This window comes from Seriola lalandi, unplaced genomic scaffold (genome assembly GCF_002814215.2).
Source record: "Seriola lalandi dorsalis isolate HSWRI2012SDOR001 ecotype SW California unplaced genomic scaffold, Sedor1 jcf7180002054873, whole genome shotgun sequence".
NCBI lineage: Eukaryota > Metazoa > Chordata > Actinopteri > Carangiformes > Carangidae > Seriola > Seriola lalandi.
Window position 1 is genome coordinate 645,244 of NW_019525426.1, and position 20,537 is coordinate 665,780.

The 20,537-nt window shown below is 42.0% G+C and overlaps 1 protein-coding gene across 5 annotated transcripts in view; it reads right to left on the bottom strand.

The window, feature by feature from the left end:
• The window catches only part of magi2b (membrane associated guanylate kinase, WW and PDZ domain containing 2b), a 76,221-nt gene that overhangs the window by 46,159 nt on the left and 9,525 nt on the right, over positions 1 to 20,537 (bottom strand). For 4 of the 5 annotated variants that reach the window (XM_087179827.1, XM_023428292.2, XM_087179830.1 and 1 more), the window contains exon 2: positions 8,943 to 9,059. In XM_087179827.1, the coding sequence (XP_087035953.1) occupies positions 8,943 to 9,059 (117 nt within the window). Of the gene's footprint in view, positions 1 to 8,942; positions 9,060 to 10,716; positions 11,025 to 20,537 lie in introns of those variants that run through there. The other variant, XM_087179828.1, reaches the window with a different exon arrangement.

Genomic DNA, 20,537 nt, shown 5'->3' on the forward strand with positions numbered 1-20,537 from the left:
TCTGTCTCGCATCCATCTATCTTATTAATTTGCTGTCTCAGTCTCGGATCTATCTATCTGTCTGTCTTATTGTCTTGTCTTTTCAAATTGCACTCCTACATTATCCCCTCTCTTCCTCTCATTTCCAATTTACCTCATTGCTCTTCCATGCATTTGTTCCTCACTTGGTACTTTCTGTCCCCATTGCTCTCTCTGTCTTTTTTAATCCGCTCCCTCTTCCCCTCGTTATCCTCCTCTTTTCTTTTGTCTCTCCTTCAAGCTCCATCTTGCACTTAGCTCTCTCACGTCTCATTCACTCACACCATTCACCCCTCCTCCTCCTCTCTCCTTCTCCCCAGTTGGCAGATGTGAGGTGTGACAGCAGGTCTAGAAGAGGTATGATCGAGCGCACACACACACACACACACACACACACACACACACACACACACACACACACACACAGGCATCCTTATTTACACTACAAAGCCTGGGCTACAGATGCAGCGACGCAACATGGCAACACTCTGACAGGAGCGTCTGCTACCACGACAACACGTCAGCGCCTGGCAACACAGCCTTGCCATGGTAACAAGCTGCAACATCTACATTAGCTTTACAAAAATAATATTTATGTCAGATATGGCACTCTGCCGTTCTGCATGTGTTTTACTTGTTACAGTCTCAGAGGTCTTCAGCTCAAGTCCTTTTGCTCTGCAGAGCTGCAGGTCTGTACTTCTCGCTACCTCGCACTTCATCAATCAATTACTGTCACAGCTTGGCCACTGAGAGCTCACACCTGGTTACATCAGAGTAATTCAGCTGGTGTTTAAGCGGACAGGTTTGACTCCAATGGAGGCTGCAGGCCTGGAGGACTGGGGGACGTCCAGTGTAAATCCCTCTTGGGGCTAGAGGATGCTCTGCCGTCACAGATTCAGTCTAGTTGCAGCCAGCAGAGAGATAGTGTGTGGGACTATTGTGAGATGTGGCAGCTCGCTCAGTTACAGATACACCAAGCTTAAGTGTTAAAGGCAGACTGTTGTAAAACAAGGTGGAAGAGTGGAAGAGTGATTAGCACTGTCACCTAACAGCAAGAAGGTTCTGGGTTATGCAGGTTAGGTTAATTGGCAACTCTAAATTGCCTGTGAATGGGAGTGAGTTGTTGTTTTTCCCTATATGTCAGCCCTGTGATCGACTGGCAACCCGTCCTGGATGCACCCCACCTCTTGCTCAATGTCAGCTGGGATAGGCCCCAGACGACATTCAGTTAAGTAGCTTAGCTTAAACACTGGAACCAGGGGGAAACTGCCAACCAGAACCCAAATTTAGTTTTTAAACAAACAAGATCTGTTTGCAGTCTCTAAACTAAGATAAGTTAATTGGTCCCCTGCTTCAGCTTCATATTTACCATAGAGACAGAGTGGAATCAATCATCTCATCTAACTTTTGGCAAGAGACTAAATGAGGGTATTTCCAAAAATGTCAAACTGTTCCTTTAACTGCAAGGTTGCACAGAGCGCTGAAAACTGTCAAACTGTCTTCACTCATTCTTTAATCAAATGCTTGATTGATTAGTTGATTGACAATAAAATAATCAACAACAGTTTTGACAATTGGTTATACTAATTTGAGTCCTTAATCAACAAAACAGGATGGGTTCTGAACATTTGGTCAATCAAAACAAGCAATTTAAGACTGGGAAACTGATGGGCATTTTCACTGTTTTCTTACATTTTACCGACTAAACGTTTAAACAAGATTTATAAGAACAATGAAAAGATTAATTGACTTTGAAAATTATTATTTCAGCCCATCTTTGTTCAGACAAAGCCTAATTTACACTCATTCCTTACTTTATAAGAAAAAAATTATTGTATGGCTGTTCCTGTTAACAGGCGCATCTGAGAAGCTGGGCTTATTTTCTTTAATGAAAAAAAGTAATGCATTATTGACAAAGGTGGTCTGGTATCAGCACTATAACTCGTTATAACTCTTATCATGGCAGCAGCAGTGTCAGAAGTTTTAATGGCATATTTAGTTTGTTTGGACATTGCTGACATCACAGCCTGCTTTTGTAATGATGGACCTCTCAGTGGCTCCAGCAAAGTAATGAAATGATTAAAGCAAAATATGAGTAAAAACTAAAAGAAGCGATTACGAGAAGGAAGGCAGCATTAGTCAACTAAAACTCCTTGACAGAAACGAAACCTGGTTAGTTACAGAGTTAATTCCAGTTAAAAAAAGCAGCTGCATCTTGTCTTGATTTCACCCATAAAGTATGTCTGTCAGGTCCACTAGTGGTTGCAAAGACATCTGTGTTGCTCAGGTTATCAGCGTCTGGTGAAGCTGGTGGCTGGGTGACATTGAGAAATTACCCCTGTACTGATGTGTGTACTGTGGTGATGGAAATCAGCCCTGATAGGCTGAAAAGCACCTTTATTAGTGTGCAGAGCTGACTGACACAAGACGACAGTGCGGGTCATGATGATGCACACACACTGAGCTGGTATGTAGTGTGCGTTGTGCAGCGTGTGCAGCTGTGTGTGTATGTGTTTGTGTGGAGAGGTAAAGACTGACCAGAGTAAACAGTCGAGCTCTCTGAGGTGTCAGCGCTCACTGACCATCACAGGATGAACAGCTCACTGAGCAACCGGCTCATCACTGCACATTACTCTGATCTTAGAAGTAGCGCAGACAGAGACATGGAGTGAGGAAGGTGAGGAGGGTGAGGTGGTGGAGAGGTAAAACTACAGACAGGAACACAAATACAGAAGGCTTCAGAGGAGCCTAGTTTTGTGATTAACTGCTGAGTGAGAGGATCATACTGAGGAGAGGAAAGAAAAGAGATGAGATGACACCTGTCCAGAGCTTAACACGGAAAGCACTTTGCAAACATAACCAATTCATTAATCATGTTCAATATTTGCTATTTTCATTTCATAAAATTCATATCATTCCCTCGCAGTTTCTTTCATCTGTGGAACAACATTAATCCAGTGTGCCAATCAAACTGCAGGGAGCACAGAACCCACATCAAAGCATGTCAGCCAGGCCTTTAACAAGAGCAAGCCAGCAGGCAAATCACCCCTTTAAGGAGAGAGTCCCTGGGGGATGATGTATTTCTCTCACATACTGAGGCAAGCATACAACCTCAAAAGAGAATGGTGTGTAACACTCCCATTATTCATTTATCAGTGGAGCCTATTAAATCCCAACACAAACAGAATAATCAATGAAACTGTATAAAGAAAAAAAAACCACATACGGTCGTGTACATTCATACAGTGTTTCTGAGCGTACACACAGATATACAATCAATCCTCCACTGAAACACACAGACACAAGATTCATTTTAACTTTCTCACTTCATCCAAATTCAACATTATCATCGTAACAAACACCCTCAAATAACTCATCACTCCTCCTCCTTCCTCTTTGCTTCATCATCAAATGTCACAGTACCAAATTAGGGGTAAGGCCCCCTCACATCCATGTTAGCAACCATAAAGATGATTCAATGGGCAATCTATAAACAGAACTCACAGTTGATAACTAAAACAAATGTGTTCCAACTACGACAACATCCAAAAACTGAACCTATATTTTTGGTTCAATTTCAGAATAAATTTCTGGATGGAACAATTACATATTTTTCTCTTCAGAAAAATCAAACACAGATGGAAGTGGGAGAATTTGGGAGCTCACTGCAGTGACAGCTTCCTTTGCTGAGGAAATCATCAAAGAAGAATGGACTGAATGTTTGTTTGAAGGTGCAGATTTTGTCCCTTTGTATTTATAGTGACACGAATTGGCCCGAACTCAGTGACAAAAAAGGATATTGACATGAATAATGTTTAAACAAATGTAATTCATTGTAAACTTAAGATAAAGAAAAAATATATATTTTCATCAGGTATGTTAGTAACGTATGCAGTGTTGAGCACACAACACACAACACCTTAACTGGCCGGTGGGAGGAAGGGAGAGAGAGAGGATAGAGGCCAAGCCACTTGAATAGGCTGAGGCCCAGTTGACTCAGGTGTGTGCTGTTTCCTACTGTCCTTCCCTCCTGAGCCAGGAAGCTAAACCAAGCATACAAGCAGCAGGCAGAAATGGTAAACGCCCATCTGATTGCACATTATCAATAGAATAATGAATTAACATCTAACTAAATCAGCTCTCAGACACACTTTTACCTGTCATACTCATCTGCTCAACTCCTGAGAGAAATTCACATAATCTATGAAGAAAGAAAATAAATGTTGAATATTGAAATTCATCTGTCAGAAGTCCTCACACAGCAGCACAACAGCACTCTACAGACTACATCATAGATTGTTTTCTTCAGTTTCTTAACAAATAAACTCTCTACACAAAATATAAAATTGTTCAATTCATTTGAATTAAAGTTGAGACGCTAGCAGCAGCTCCATCTGTACTCGTCTACAGAACTTATTTTCAAATTTGTACATACTCAAATCTGATAAAAACATGTTTCATAAATTCCAGTGAACAACACTTTGGTGAGTTAAATACGACGTTTAGACAGAGCACAACAAAGAAATTAAAAAAGTCTGCAGTTATCACAGAGACAAAGTGCTGATTGTAGATTGACCAGTCACAGCAAATCTAAATTAAAAATGTTCCAGGTGTAAGGGGATTTTAATTCTCTTCACTTTCAATAAAAAAAAGGGAAATCACTTTGTGGAAGATGGACCCGGCAGGAAATTGAGTTTTTAAACTATATATCTGGCAGGAAAAGAGATTGTCGGCTGGAAAAAAGATGACGTTTATATAACTTTACCTCTTCCAAGACAACTACATACAGTACAGTATGTAATACTACCTGTTGTCTGCCTTTTTGTTTTGATTGTATTTTTGTTGGGAATCAAACATTTCACTTTACACCAGTGGTTCTCAAACTTTTCTGGCGTGCCCCCTTCAGAAACCAAACGATCGCACCCCACAGTTTTTACTAATCATTAACAAGGATAGAGGAGGCCATTATAAAAATGTATCCACGTTGAAATTGAATGAAATAAAGGTCAGCACAAAAGCATCAGCAAACTCCTGTTTATTTATTTTCCCTACATAAATCATATTCATTCAACTTCCACCCCCCACTGCAGTGGCTGTATGTCCCCCCAGTTTGAGAACCACTGCTTTACACCAACATGTTTACAGCATTCTGGTAGTTTTTGATCATTTGGAGCATGAAATGAGCTGTTGTGTTGAGCTGCACGGTGTGTGAAGTATAGTACAGGAACTTGGCGCTGAAAAATGCTTGTTAGCAGCTGCATGAATTCTGCATTACCAAGACTCTGCATTAAAATTTCCTGCATGCATCAGGGTTGAGAGGTGTCCTCACATCATCGCGGTAGCCATCTTCATTACTGCCATCATTATCAATGGCGTCTGTCAGCCCTGCTATCAGCCTAAACATCTTGGCCATGTTTTGCATCAACTTCCTTATGTTCTCCTCCTGTGTAGGCTCCAGAGGAGGATTCCCTGTTGGAGGCCATGAAGCTGCAGGGCAGCATGCGGACAGAGCAGCGGATGTGAAGTGACAGAAGCTGCATGTATTTATAGGCTATCTGAGTAGAGAAACATGCTGCTCACTGTTGAAGCTATTTATAGAACCTTTTACTGATGCCTCCGAGTAGAGTGGAGGAGAGGAGATGGTTCTCCGGGGAATGACTTACGAGGCTCCCTCATTTCTTCCTCTACCCCAATTCAGTGCACGTTCGCCCTTCTACTTCCCGCGTCTCTGCTCAGCTCATCCCTCCATCCTCTTCCCATCCTGTTGCATAAAATCTCACCTTCTCAATTTCTATCCTCTGTCCACTCTCTTCTTCATTCCCCACCTCTTCCCTGCTGATCCCCTCTTTACCACCTCTCCTTCCTGTCTTCTCCCCTTATTCTTTCTTCTCGCAAAGGCTCTTTGCTCATGTCCACATCCATCATCTCCTTTCCTGTTTTTCTCTGTTTACTGTGCCCCCATCTTTCAGCTTCTCCCTGTATATTTTCCAGATTCCTCACACCTTTAGCCTGATTTCACTGCTTTACACTCGAAGCTCCATTCATCTCAAAAAGCCACTCACACTGTTCATCTGCAGAGAGTAAAACCATTGAAAACTCTTCTCTAGATTTCTCAACAGCAGGTGCTCTGGCAGAAGCTCAGACTCATTTTCTGAAGTGGTCAAGTGATCCCTATAAATGTAGTGAAACAGTGCTGCAAATGTTTTATCTCAAAGCCTTAATAAGTTAGTTAGACTTTCAAACAGTGACAGTCTCGTCAGACGTTTCAACCTGTAAACTGACGACTATCCCAATATCCCCCCACATCCCTCCCAAATTCTCTTTCTGTGTCTCTTGGTTTTCTTCTTCTTGACACTTTTTGCAACTATTGATTCACTCTTGCACAATCTGGTTTATCTTTTTTATTTTTTTTAATCAATCTGCAGTGAGTGTTAATCCCTCTAGTGAAAATGTGTGTCTGTGAATATTCTTAAAGTGGCAGTCCTGCTAGTGTTTGGCATGTGTGCTTGAAGTGTGAATGCATGTGGAAAACAAACCTGCAAATAAGTAAACATTCACATACACAGCACCAACCACAAAGACACACATGGCAGACAGCCTGGAGGCAACAATACAACATGTGAATAAAGTTATTAATATCAGACGGCAAATTATCACATTGAATTCATTATTTTCTGGGAGGAGAACAGCCGATCCTTGAGCTGAATGATGTAACAGGATGCAGGAGTTGATGTCAGCATGTAAGCCTTCTAGCTGTATGAACACACACACACACACACACACACACACACACACACACACACACACACACACACTCACACTCACACTCTCACACACTTCCTCCCACGTCCCTCGGTGTGTGACAGCATGTTGTGATGCAGAGTGGCGTCTGCTTGTCAAGCTGACAGACTCGCACTGACAGCATGGTCAGACTGCTGCAGACACGGGAGAAAAACACTGATTTTATAACGCTCCAAACCACAACAACAAACAGCCTGCTGGGCATGAGCAGCGCAGCGCTCAGGACCATCATCCCTGCTTTTTAGCCGTCTGATGCTGTGTCACTCTGATGTTTGAGCAACGCCTGGCTCTGTGTGTCTCAAACTGCCAGGAAGTCAAGCACTGAATGTATACGAAACATCCTTATGTGCGGTACAGGTGACCTGCTGACCAAAGACAAATTAAATCAGGTTGAGATTAAGACAAATTTAGGGAAACGCTGTAATATCACAAGTGTATTTAAATGAAATTCAAATATTCAGCGTATGATTCAAAGCTGCTGTGCAGGAGGTCCAAGAGTTGGAATTTCTATAATCTTCATTACACTGCATCAGCTTTGTTAAGTGATAGGCAGTTAATTATGGGGATGTCATTACCACTCACACATCACAGAGAATAACTGTCTTTCCATTCTCATACAGGGCTGGAAGGCAGCTATAATTGAAATGTGGTGACAAAACTATTGTTCATGCTGCCAAGAGGGACCTGTGCCGTCCTTCGGCCTCAACCGGGCTGAAGTGAGTAAGGACCTGCAGTGCTGAACCTCATCCAGTCCCCATCTCTTGAGCCATCACCCTGTGACTATTACACAGCCAACAGGCTGGGAAAGGTAGAAACAAGGAGAGGCAGAGGGAAAATAGAGAGAGGGTGGGCCATCTGGAGTTAAAACTAAAAGGGAGACAAAAGACTGAGGTGGTGACCAAACAAAATCAAAGAGGCAGAGAAGGAGGGAGAGGCGAAGAGAGGCGAAAGAGATGAAGTCGACAGGAGAGAGTGAGGGACAGAGGAGAGGAAAAAGAGGGAGAGAGAGGCTCAGGAACTGTGCAGCTGTGGGAGCGTATTAAACAATCACTTCTGTGTCAGCGGCTCAACACACAGGCAAAGGACATGCAGTATAGTAGAAGTGCTCAGCCAATGCAAAACCATCACTGACGTCAAATCGTAGCTTTGTTTTCTCATGGTTCTGTACCAGAATATGTCTGTTCACAAAGAGCCAAAAGGCCAGTGGATTAAACGCAACCACCTTTACTTGCTAAACACCCAGACAGCATGGCTGAGGTTATTAACAGGATACTGAAACACGTCAGATGAGTACAAAGCCCTTCAACAAACATCAAATCAATGTGCTGCATGAAAGGAATAACATGTAGTCTGCAAAGTAAAGCATCAGAGTGGCTTCAGTCTCCAGAGGAGCTGATTCACAAGCTGCTCGGTGTATTGACAGCAGACGGTGCTGCTGGGGCCGGCATCCCCTCAATGTCAATCACAGCAATGACATCGTCTCCCAACAGGCAACAGGCACACGCCATGAAAATGCAATGTAATCAACAGACACATACATCGACATACAACCCACAGGCATGAAGTCCCGGAGGATTTGTGTGTCCAGCGTGTACAGTTTCGCACATACAGATAAATAAAAAATCTTTCTAACGTATCCAACAGAGTATTGTGTTATTATCTTATATATCTGTGTGTGTGTTGTGCATGTCGAGCGTGTGCTGAAGGGGGTAGGGCGTCACGGCAACGCAAGCCTCGAGACAAGAGGGTGGTTGCCGTGGAAACCTCAGGCTGAGAGCTCGGCAGCCGGACGATTGAGGGGAAAGAAGGAGCGGTAGACGGTGAGAGACAGAGAGAATGAGCGTGTGTGTGTGATGAAAAAATACGAGGGCAACGTCCCGAGGGTAAGGAGGGAAAACTAAAACAGAGAAAGAGAAGGAAATAGAGCTGTAGGAGGGGGAGGAGGAGGGCGAGGAAAGTGAAATCTAAGAAAGAGAGAAAGACAATGAAAAAGACAATTACAGACACACAGTGAGGCAGAGGAGAAGAGGAGATCAAAGAGAAGTGAATGAGCAGCACGAAGGAGTGATGGAGGACAGAAAGAAGGTGAGAGGAGGGACAGGGCAAGGGTGATGTGGACTCACAGGGAACGGTGCGGAGGTAGAGGTTGTCTCTGATGATCTGCTGGTGGTCGTGGTCCACAGAGCCCTTGGAGAAGCGCAGGTTGAGGTAGTGCCGCAAATCCTTGTCGACCACTCCCCCTAAACACAAACACATGAAGAGAAAGTTTACAGCTTGCCTTCATTTCGTTGTTCTGTTTCAAGACACTGAAGATTGTTCCTAGATCACTTATGATGCAGTGATGGAAACAACCAGGAAGGATTTCTCTTCTCTGGAGGAACAGGCTGCAGCCTGGACAGCGATACAAGAACACGCTATGCAGCCACACATCGTTCAAACAGAACTTTTAAATTCTGCTAGTGAAGATCCCAAAGTTTTATACTGTAGACTTATTTTAATGGAATGGTGCAGCTATAAAAATTTCCTTCACCCTAAATTTTAAATATTTTTCTGAGTGCAAGCTTTATATAGCTTCAACAAAGAATTGAAACAAGCTGATACAGAATATATCACAACTATCAGATGGTGAAGAGTAAGGCGCCATAAAAAGGAAAAAAAAGATTTTAGATTAGTGGTTTAATGAGGTCAAAATGGCTTTAGGTTGAAAGTTCACAAAGATTTTCACACTAAAGTCTGGTACACACACAGATGTTTAACACACACACACACAGACACAGACACAGACAGACACAGACACAGACAGACACACACACAGAAACACACACACACAGAAACACAGAAACACACACACACACACACACACACACACACACACACACAAACACACACAAACACGGTAATCGTGTAAACCAGTTATCCTCTTGGGGCCAAATGTGTGGTGTCAGCAGGTTGCGTGACAAAGGCCTACAGAAGACATAGGCTCACACCACCCTGCCTCTGCTTCTCTGACTGCTGATTTTTTGCTGTATGAAGCTGTCTTCCTTCTCATTAAGTCATTGAACTGAAAAACAGTCAAATAAATGACACACACAGGAGAAGGCAGAAGACTAAGAGCAGGCCAACATATCTGTGTTGCACACACACACTGTATGATAATGTCCATGAATAGTTTCTCCTCCCTTCATCCCAAACCAGAGAAGCCCAGGAGGATGAGAGGAGGAGAACTTATTCTCCACACAACATTCAGTATGCAAGACTATCACATCCAACAGCAGGAAGGATGAGGTTACATGCCATGCATTTACAAATGACAAACATGTCTTCTCACTCATGCATACTCTAGTGACCCCCCTGCCAAACTGAACTGACAGCATTCGGCCTACCGGTTGAGATTAATGCAGTGCTTACCCGTCAAAGAGAACATACAGCATACCGTCAGAGGAAATTCTTTACATGGGTGCAGATACATGCATGTATGTTGCTGACACAGGTGACTCTGTGCTTCTGCAAAAATGAATGCGTGTAGAATAACATCTTATGTAAACTGACACCATTTTAGCGAGGCTATGAAGCAGTGAGAATTGCTTCACAAACAGCAAAGGGAGAGGAGAGGAGAAGAGAGGAGAGGAGAGGGAAGGAGAGGAGAGGAGGAGAGGAGAGGAGAGGAGAGGAAAGGAGAGGACCAGAAAACAAAGAAAGATAGGGTGAAATCTTATTATGAGGACTGTCGCAGTTTTCAGATGGGTTAACATCACATCACTCAGCTATGTAGTCAGACATAGGCACAGACACCAATACACACATATTTATACATGCAAACCAACACATACAAAGACATATTCAGAGAGACATGGAGAGACAGACACAGTCAAGAGAAAGGCTGTGCAATCCAGGCACCTCATCAGCAGCTGTCCCAGATGTTGATAAAAGCAGTCCTTTCTCCACAGGTATACATCCACAGACAGCCTGTCCTCTCAGGCGTCCTCTAGCCTTGCAACCAACCGCCGCACATCTGCCGCCTCGGTGAAACCTCACTGTCTCCCCCCTGCCTCTGCTTCTCATCCGCTGCTCCAATACACATAGCACACGGCAGCAGCCAATTTTAATCCCAGAAAAGAAGACGAGGATGAGGGGGAAGGGAGATGGTGTGAGACACGTTAAGATGGAGAGAGACGACGATCGTTGGAAGAAAAGAGAGGAGAAGGAGATGTGCCAGTGGGAAGCCGGGCTACAAACAACCTGCCCGCGGATTGGTCAGACAGCTTCCACAGTCCTGCAGCAGCCCCTATCTGCTGCTGCTGTTACTGCACTGGAGTGTTTGTGTGGTTTGTGTATGTGTGTGTATGTGTGTGTGCAAAAGACTGAGGGAGGGAGACATTGAGAGAGCATAGGAAATAAATGTTTATGTGTGTGAAAGAATCTTAGATGTGTGTCCATCTATCTGAGTGTGTATATGTGTGTGTGAGTTCGTCCAGATGCTCCCTGACATTCCTCAAATACTCCGTGTCTCACCCACCAGATGCTCTCCCTGTCTGACCTTGTGTAAACGTCACCAACTAGAGTGAAAGACTGTGAAACGCAGCAGCAGCAGATGTCACACTGAGGTTACACACACTCGTACGCACATGGAGGGCTGATGAGCTCACAGCTGCAGACGCCAGTGAAGATGCCTTCAGCGTCGTCTTGGGAAAGGTTTGGTCTAAATACAAGGAATAAACAAACACCAACACATGATATGAGTACTTAGCTCAGGGCACAACTGAGTGTGATGGAGGGGTATATTTAAATATATTTAAAGAAATATATTTAAAAAGGTACAATATGTAACTTTTCCACATTAAAATGTCTAAAAGAGACTGAGCCTGTTATATATTTTTGTTGAGTTGTGTACTCGTTTGTATGTTTCCAGCAATCTGTAATTTTAATCAAAGTAACGATCCGTTTCATTTGGTAGCCTGTCAATGGCGCCATATCCCCTTTGCGAATGCGCCAGTGTTGTGGTTGCCTGCCAGATGTCGAAAAAAGTTGATTTGGTAATTTTCTATTTTGTATTTTATCCAGATGAAGGATTTTAGTAATTGGACGTCTGGATCTTAAGTTATCAGAGAAAAAAAGTTGAGCAAATGCTAGGCAGCTCAGCTCCCAGTCCCTCTGAGACTTCCTGTTTCCACTGAACTGCATTTAACGTGAAATTGCTTTATTTGTCATTTCTACTGGTTTCAATCCCATGGTCCGCCCTCAGAGGATTATTTGGCCAAATGTTTACAATACATTTTTTAGATCTTGTATTATCTATTTTAACTACATTAAGTATTTTAGTCATCAGATGTCTGGATATAATGTTATCAGAGAAACAAACCAAGCAAACATTAGTGACAGCTCAGCTCCCAGCCCCTCCCTGATGTCCCGTGCCCAGTGAAACACTGTCTTTTAATGTGAGACTGCTTTTCAGTGTTTTTCTTGGTTACAATCACCTGCTCGCTTGTTTCAGAGAAGAGACGATAATTCAGCTCCCGGTAAAAACATCCTGAATTACTGACACTGAAGGAATCCTAACTAGGAGAAGCTGACTGCATTGGTGGTGGGGACAACTCCCATGATCCCACGGTACTTGACGATATCACCTGATGATTGAGAGACCCCTAGACCCCTAGTGGCAGAAGTTAAATATACTTATATAAATATATAAATATATATATATAAATATACAATAAATATAGTTTAAACTGTGTGTTTTAAGTACATTTAAAGGAGCTCTATTGGTGTAACACTGAGCAAATTTAGGAACCATAAAGCTAAACTTGATGCTGCAAACATAACAGTCAACTTGTTTTGTGACTGGCTGTTCCAACAAAGCAGAAAAAATTCTGGGGAAGACAGTTTTATAGATTTCCAAAAAATGTAGCACATCAAGGGTAAAATATGACAGCCGCGATCAATCACAAGCTCATCAAGGCAAACAGCAATCACTTCAGCTTCTGCTCAGTGAAGCATTACATTAGTCCATGCAAGTCACATAGTCTCGCGTCCATCAACTGACTATCAACTGATCAAAAATAAATAAATAAATAAAAAACACCAATTGTACAGTGACATTTCAACAAGGTGGCCCATTTAAGCTGTCAGCATCACATTCCTCCCTACAGCACACAAACTGCCGTTACTGGTGGAGCTGCTGGCACTCTCTCCATCCCGGCAGCCTCCACCTTATTAATCAACACACCGCATTGGTACAGTGGGTCTCTATGGACTATGGTCTGTTGAATTCACATGTTGAATAGTCCAATATGTTGTAGTATGTGCCTGCTCTCTATTACTGCTGGGTGTGTTAACTGTGCACCCTGACTGTTTAGCATGCTGCTTGAACCCAAATATAGAGAGCTGAGTCTGTACAACACAAACAACTATGTAAGCATTTGGGCGGTGAATGGTTCTGCATGACAAGAGTGAGAATTAGGCCACATCGGGTTAGTACATTTAACCAGGTAAAGCTTTTCATTTCCAGAAGAATGAGAAATCAGTTTTAAAGAGAGAGAGGTATGGACAGATAGTGGCACACACAACATAATCTAATGCCTTTGTTGCTTAGCAACACAAAAGAAGCAGATTGTTTACACAGCTGTTGCTTTACCTAACACACCATCACTAAACTAGTGATGAACACTGGTTCTTTGTTTTCATTGTTGTCTTCGTCCTAAATCTACTCTTAACTGATTTGAGTGTATTCACATAGGAAAATCTGCAATAGTCTGTACTTCCATACCAGTGCCAATATGATAAAATTAGTTGGTTTGCTGGGACATTTTTGCCCTCAATTATACTATAGAGCATAACTGAGAAAGGGCAGGAAATGTGGGGAGAGAAAGAAAGGGGCGACATGAAACAAAGTTCCTGGCCAGACTCGAATAAGGGATTTTGCTGTTTACGTGATGCCATGCGTCATAGCCCCTCACCAAAAATACCCCCAAAAAGATTTTTGAGCATGATGTTGATGGGCAGTTTTATCCTAAATTGTAATGTGCAGCAGAAAGGCAAGAGATATTCATACAAAACCTTACCGACAAAAGCAAGTCTTCCATTTCAAATGAGAACTCAGCAAAATACCATAACAATAGTGCTTTGTGAAGATCTAAAGGGTCAGATAGATATTTTTACCATACAAAATGGTGGAGTTTGGAGTATGTCCATTTCTTGACCACAAACAGTCAAATAAGAGGTCAAAACCCAGTATATGACTGGACTACCTCTGGTCAAATCACCATTTTTAACCACATGATGGTCTGGCAAAATCACCAACACATAAATTAAAGGCAAAGACTGTGCTGTGATTTCAGCTGTATTATATCATCCACATTATTTAGCCTTTGTTTACCTCAACTCCAGAACATAACCGACTTTTATTTGAGGCAGGCTTGTATTGGAAAAAGGTCTTTATGTCTAACTCCCTTTGTTTAATATTTAGAATTGGTCAGAGCAGTATTTTAGTGTGAGGCTTCGTTTTGAGTTGCTCCGGTGGGCCATGTTAAAGTTACTGCATTACATGTTGATACAAACTCAACATTTCTCGTAACTGTTTCAAATTAGAAGCCCTTTAGCATTTCAGTGGACATAAGCCCTTTATTTCTTAGCAGGACTTTTATTGCAGTGTTGCAGTAAGTGCATTGTTTCATTTCCGGCTGCTCGTGTTTCTGTTGCTGGAAATATGATCAGTCAGGAACATTCCAGATTATAGGGCTGGCCCCTATGTTGCGGTCCAGCCGGTCCAGGGTATTATGAAGATACTGTGTACTTTGTGGCTGGGACATCCTGGTAATTAAATCTAATACATATTTTGACTAGTTACTCTACTACTTTGAGTACAATTATTTATCTAATTGTATCTTAACTATAATGAAATATTCATGTAGATTCAGCAGCAGGCCTCTGTCAAAACAAGCTCCTGCTCTTCCACTCGGTGGTGTTAATACCAGACCAACCAAATCAAAGCCCACAGGCGTGTTCTGGTACTTAAAACACTTCAGTAAAGAGCCTGTGGTTGATTTCAATTATGACTGTAAACAACAAGTAGATCTGACATGAACTCCATCAGTTACTTACTGCTGCTGTGGTTTTTAGGCTCTCTGAGGAGCCAAGCCAACAGTGCTTTCTACACCCACAGAGCATTTGGATTTTCTCCTTCTCATTATCAAGGAGAAATTTGAGATTAACTTCTCTTCCGAAGCATTTTTCACAAAAGTAAAGTTTTCTAAATATAAAAGTAAATACAGCTGGCTCTTCACCTGTTACACAGCGACCAGATATTCAGAGTTCCTTAAATTCTGACCTAATTTCCCTTTTAGAGACTATAACATTTTCGTTTTCTTGGTTTTTCATTAGTTTTCATTTTTCATTTGTTTCATTCGAACTGCATAATTAGCAGTAATGGGTTTAAGTAATTTTCCAATGTGAAATATCTGTTTATGAATGACTGTTTATGAATGTCGTGATTAAGATTTATAACAGGTGGTGTATATGGATATTTTAGGTTGAATTGTCAATTTTGTGATAAATCAAAATCATAACAGCAGCATGTACAATCATTCTCTAATCAAAATTAATCTTACCTGCAAAAATCTAAAACATCTAACCTTAAACCTAAATTTAGAATCCAAATAAAATACCCTTTGATGGTGAGGACCAAAGAGCTTCCTTTTTTCTTTGCTTGTTTAAACAATAAACAGCTTTGCAGGGAGTTGTTCATCTTACCACGTCTTTGTAAAGGTATTTATATGGGTGAAACTACAGCGCAAGAACATTAGAACTGCAGTATAGCAGGTCTGATAATGATACAATTTTTCCCCAGGAGGCAGCTAACTGAATTGTTAATCCTGCCCTCAACGCCCTCAGCAGGTCAAGATCACACTCCAACACCTGTCACTTATCATGATGAGCCATCTTCCTCGGAACAGCATCAAGCCTGAGGCTGAGCGAACCATTATGCAAACTATACACTCATTGGAAGAAGATAAGGCAGATATTGATCAATAAAAACAGCAATACAGGGCTCACCAGAGCCTCCCATGCCATACATGTATCTCTACTGTTCATAATAGATTTAATGACATAATTTCTTTCTTTCCTACTTTAAGCTTGTGCCTTTTATTCCATTCAACATAGGTAGGTATGATGTTTAACTATAACACTACACACCTGTATTTTACTACCAACACTGGCCCACATAAAAACCAAAATGGCCAGATATAACTGAAAGGTCTAAATAATGAAAATGGTTTGATTTAGGGTCATGGACACGTTACATGCTCAGTTTGATGCAGAACATATTCCCGAGCACTAACCTCTTCTAACACGGCGTGTCTGAACACACTGCACTGTTTGTATGTGCACCAACATGAGGCTTGAGGGAGGAGCAGATACATGTAGAAACAAACAGGAGCCATTTTGTTTGATTTGGGAAGGCATAATTAGGTCTGACATGCCCACTCTCCCAGGAGGCCATGAGTGAAGGGAAGCATAGTTGTACCACATCAATTCTCTAAATCTATCTCTAGTTTAACTGCTCAACTCTTAAGTGCAAACAACCTTGCAGTCACGCTTTAGTAACAGCATGCAATCTTTGACTCTTACAGTATGCGCACACACACACGTAAATAAAACTTCATAATCGCAAGAACAGAAGAAACAGCGAGACATAAATGTGGTGGCAACACCATGTCAAAGTGGAGTAGACACTCAATACTTTTAATGTCAAAAACCACTTGATACACAACTTTTCTGCACACAATCTGTCTTGCTCTCTTGAGACACACATAAACACCTCCTTCCCTCTAACTAAAGCACAGATACACCTGACATGCACCACAAAAAACGCACAACTGATCGAACCCAAGCACCACAGACACACACACACACACACACGTTACCACGCTGAGCAAACTGAGGGGCCATCTGGCCGGTTAAAGGCTGAGATTTGAGCTGATGGTCGGGTGTGCATGGGGAGAGTTGAGGTGAAGTGGTGCTGTGCCCAAGTGGTTGTCATGGAGAACAAAACTCAGAGAGAGACTTGGTGATCAATAGCTTGCCCGCACTCCCACAAGAGGTCACACAGGCTACAGAGGAATATAAAACTGCAGGGTGGGAGTCAGCATAGCTGCACCTCTAAAACACACACGCACAGACACACAAGTAAAAAGAGGAATATATCTGTACGAGAGAATGTCTCTATAGGAGAAGCAGCAATCACTTCAGAGTGTTGGGTCAGGACAGTACTAGGTGTTCAGGTAAGAATGGGGACAAAGGAGATGCAGAGTCCAGGTGTAAGGTTTAGACTGTTTATCTAGTAGTTCTTTGTAAATATGTGTGTGGTTCTGCAACAATAGATCATACCAGTACAAGCTGTTTAGCATCTTGAATAAATAGCAAGGTTAGGCTACGCTAAACATAGGTATCCACACATATAACAGCTAGTATACAGGGCTGAAGGCTGGTTATGACCGTGATAAAATAGCAAGCAGCACTTTAAATAACACTGAATAAGCGCTCTAGCTGCCCAACATATGAGTTACAGTCACTACTGCACAATCATAAACAATCATTCAGTGCAAACAGAAAATAGCGAACACATAGTACAAAAAAAGCTAGCAGAATACAGTAACACACCACTCACATACTATTACAAGATGGCTGCTAGCTCTGACTGTAAAAAATCAACTACAGTTAACTCAGAAAAATACATCGGCCAACGAGGAGCAGCCAAGTGCTCCCGAATTTGAGTTGTGTCATCGTTCAGAGCGGCAAACTCTGCCTTGCCCCCCATACGCACCCATTCAAAGCCCCGCAGGAGAGGCACCTTCATCTAAAGGACTTGCCACTGCCAAGCAAATGGAGGCGCATTGGGTCAGATTCTTCCATCTTATCATCCCAATGAAACTAGTACGACTGGGCCCCCCTGGTGGACCTGCATCTGTGCACACCACTCTCGGGTGGACTGACCACTAGTTAACTCCACAGCCGTGCCTTTTAACCTCCTGTATTTCTCCAAAAGCAGAGCTCTTCAGCCATGTGGAGAAACTGTGGCTGCTGGATATCCTGCCAAATCTGAGAAAGGGGTTCATCACCAGATCAAAGTAAGATGCGTGACACAGACTATGTCACACCCATATCACCAATACAGGCTAAAGAGAGCAGCCATTCCTGGTTCATCCCACACCACATGGTGCACCATAATGGAAAGGACAGGATATAGTTCAATTTCTCTTTCATGTACAAGGGCCAGAACCTGAACAACCACCTCCTGCCGAGGCCCACACTTGGAGCTAGTTAGTTGGGAGGCCTCCTTAGATTATGGGAACACAGGTGACAGGTATGGCAACATCACTGTTGATATAGGGACATATATTTCATATATTACATTTCTGTATGCGCTCTGAGTTCACATGCACAGAACATGATCCGGTAAAGGACACATGGGGAGAAGGGCCTTTTTTACAATATCTCCTCCTGGCTGATGCTGATTACTTTCATGCCCTATTATCATAAACCCCAAACTAAGTCCACGTTTTCTATCCCTACAGTTTTTTTTTTTATTCGTAAGGCCTGAGGGAAAATATGGAGAGAAACTAAACTTGAATGAACCTTTTTCATAGCAGAAAACGTCAGACACAGGTGTAATTAATAACATCGCTAATTACTGCATTGCGTTATTTGCTGGAACAGCCATCATTAATGTTATTTGTTGCACCTGTGATTTTCTTACTATTACAAGCCAAATGTCTGCTGTGAAAGATCTATTTAACATGATACTCTCGAGATTTAGGTTAGCAACAGTCGCTCAGAAAGCAAAATGACATGTAAAATACAAGATGGACTATTGGCAGGAAATAAAAGAAAAGCTGCAGCACGTCAATGAAGCGTCTATGGTCTCAGTCTTTTGTGTCTAAAAACTCTGACAAACTGTGGAGGAAAGGTTTAACTTTAGGTTTTCAGTTGCACAACAGACACTAACTGTGTGTGAAAATAAACATGCAGGTTAGGGTGTTGTTAATGTTGTAGCATCACAGTCAAAGGAATTCGTTGACTTATGGTCACGTTTGTTTGTTTGTTTGTTTGTTTGTGTCCCCTGCACTTCAATAAACCAACTTGACCAACGTGAAACAGAAAGGTAACAGATAACCTCGACTAATAACAAGTTAATTTAGCGTTTTAAAATAAACACCCAAACGTTACAAACACATAAATCAATTAAACGTACCTTGTTTGCCCTTTCGTTCGTAGAATCAAATTATCTTCCAAACAGCATTAAACACCGCAAATCCCCGTAAAATCCGAGCTTTACTGTGCATGAACGTTTGATACCGATACCGTCCATTTCCTCTTTTCATTTCAGACTTTCAAAATAAGGGAAACCAAAATAAAAGCCGAAAAAGGCTTAAAAACACACATTTTATACATATTTAGGCATTAAACCAACTATATAAAGTGTCGATTCACAGATTTAAATGAAATTCTTCTTGGCTCCTCGGGTTCTCTTTCCTTGTTTGTAGAAACATTGAAATCAGGACTTTTATTTGCATTGTCATTTGTACTTTGCACCTACTGTCATTAAATTTTTCTACTTTTCTTTTATTCTATTTTATGCTAATATGTAGGTATGTAGAGTGTATATATAGGCTATACTGTTTGTTTATTTCACTATGTATATTTTGCATCTTAGTTACAAAAACTGTTCTGGCACAAAAATCGGATAAAGAAAGTCTATGTAATATTAAATGAACTTCTTTAGACCTTGCTCATTAAGTCTTCTCCCTTTTTCTATCCATTTCCCAATACCCACTCATTTCTAATATTCGGCTTTTCCAATGGTCTTTACTCTATTTCTCATCTCTGTTACTCCTCTGTGCAGTCTGACATTTTGGATTTTAGTTTCCCAATTTCTCTCTCTTTGCCTCCTCATCCACCTCTCCAGTGGTCCAGTTAAGACTACCTGACCTAGTCTACTTTGTCTTGTTTTACAGTCCCAATTAGGCACAGGTAGGGTGGTTTGAACTGGCCTCAGAATGCCTGTGTCTGTGCGTAAGACAGAGGGCGACTGTAAGTGAATGTGTGTGTGTGTGTGTGTGTGTGTGTGTGTGTGTGTGTGTGTGTGTGTGTGTGTGTGTGTGTGTGAATTAAACTGTAAATGTACTGATAGTTTCTACATGTGAAGGCCATTAAGCTGTGGATGAAGTATCTGTTTCCAGTACTACTAATGGCATTATTACAGCAGGTGGCAGGGCCCATTATTAATAGTAAATGACAGAGACTCTCTCCTAAAGGTCTTAATATTGATCCCCCTCTATTCTCAGACTGGTCTTAATGATGATGTTCCTCCTTGTCTTTCTCTACAGCGCCGTAATCAAGGCCAGACACACATTTACAACCTCTGAGTCACTAGAAAGAGAAACAAGCCGGCACTACAAATGAGACTTCAAGATTAAAGGAGGGAGGTTATAGGAATTGCCAGCCCTAATATTCCTCGTACTGTCCTCCTCCTCCCACAGTGTACAAATGAATTCCTCGTCTCCCCTCGCCTCACGTATATGCTGATGAGATAAATACTGATGGACACGGAGAGGTGTGTATTTGTGTGTATGTGGTGGCTCCTGTTTTAAATGTGGCTATATGGAGATGTTTGTCACTCCTGATTGCGTTCTCAAGTTCAAGCGGCGCTTCTCAGACTTTAT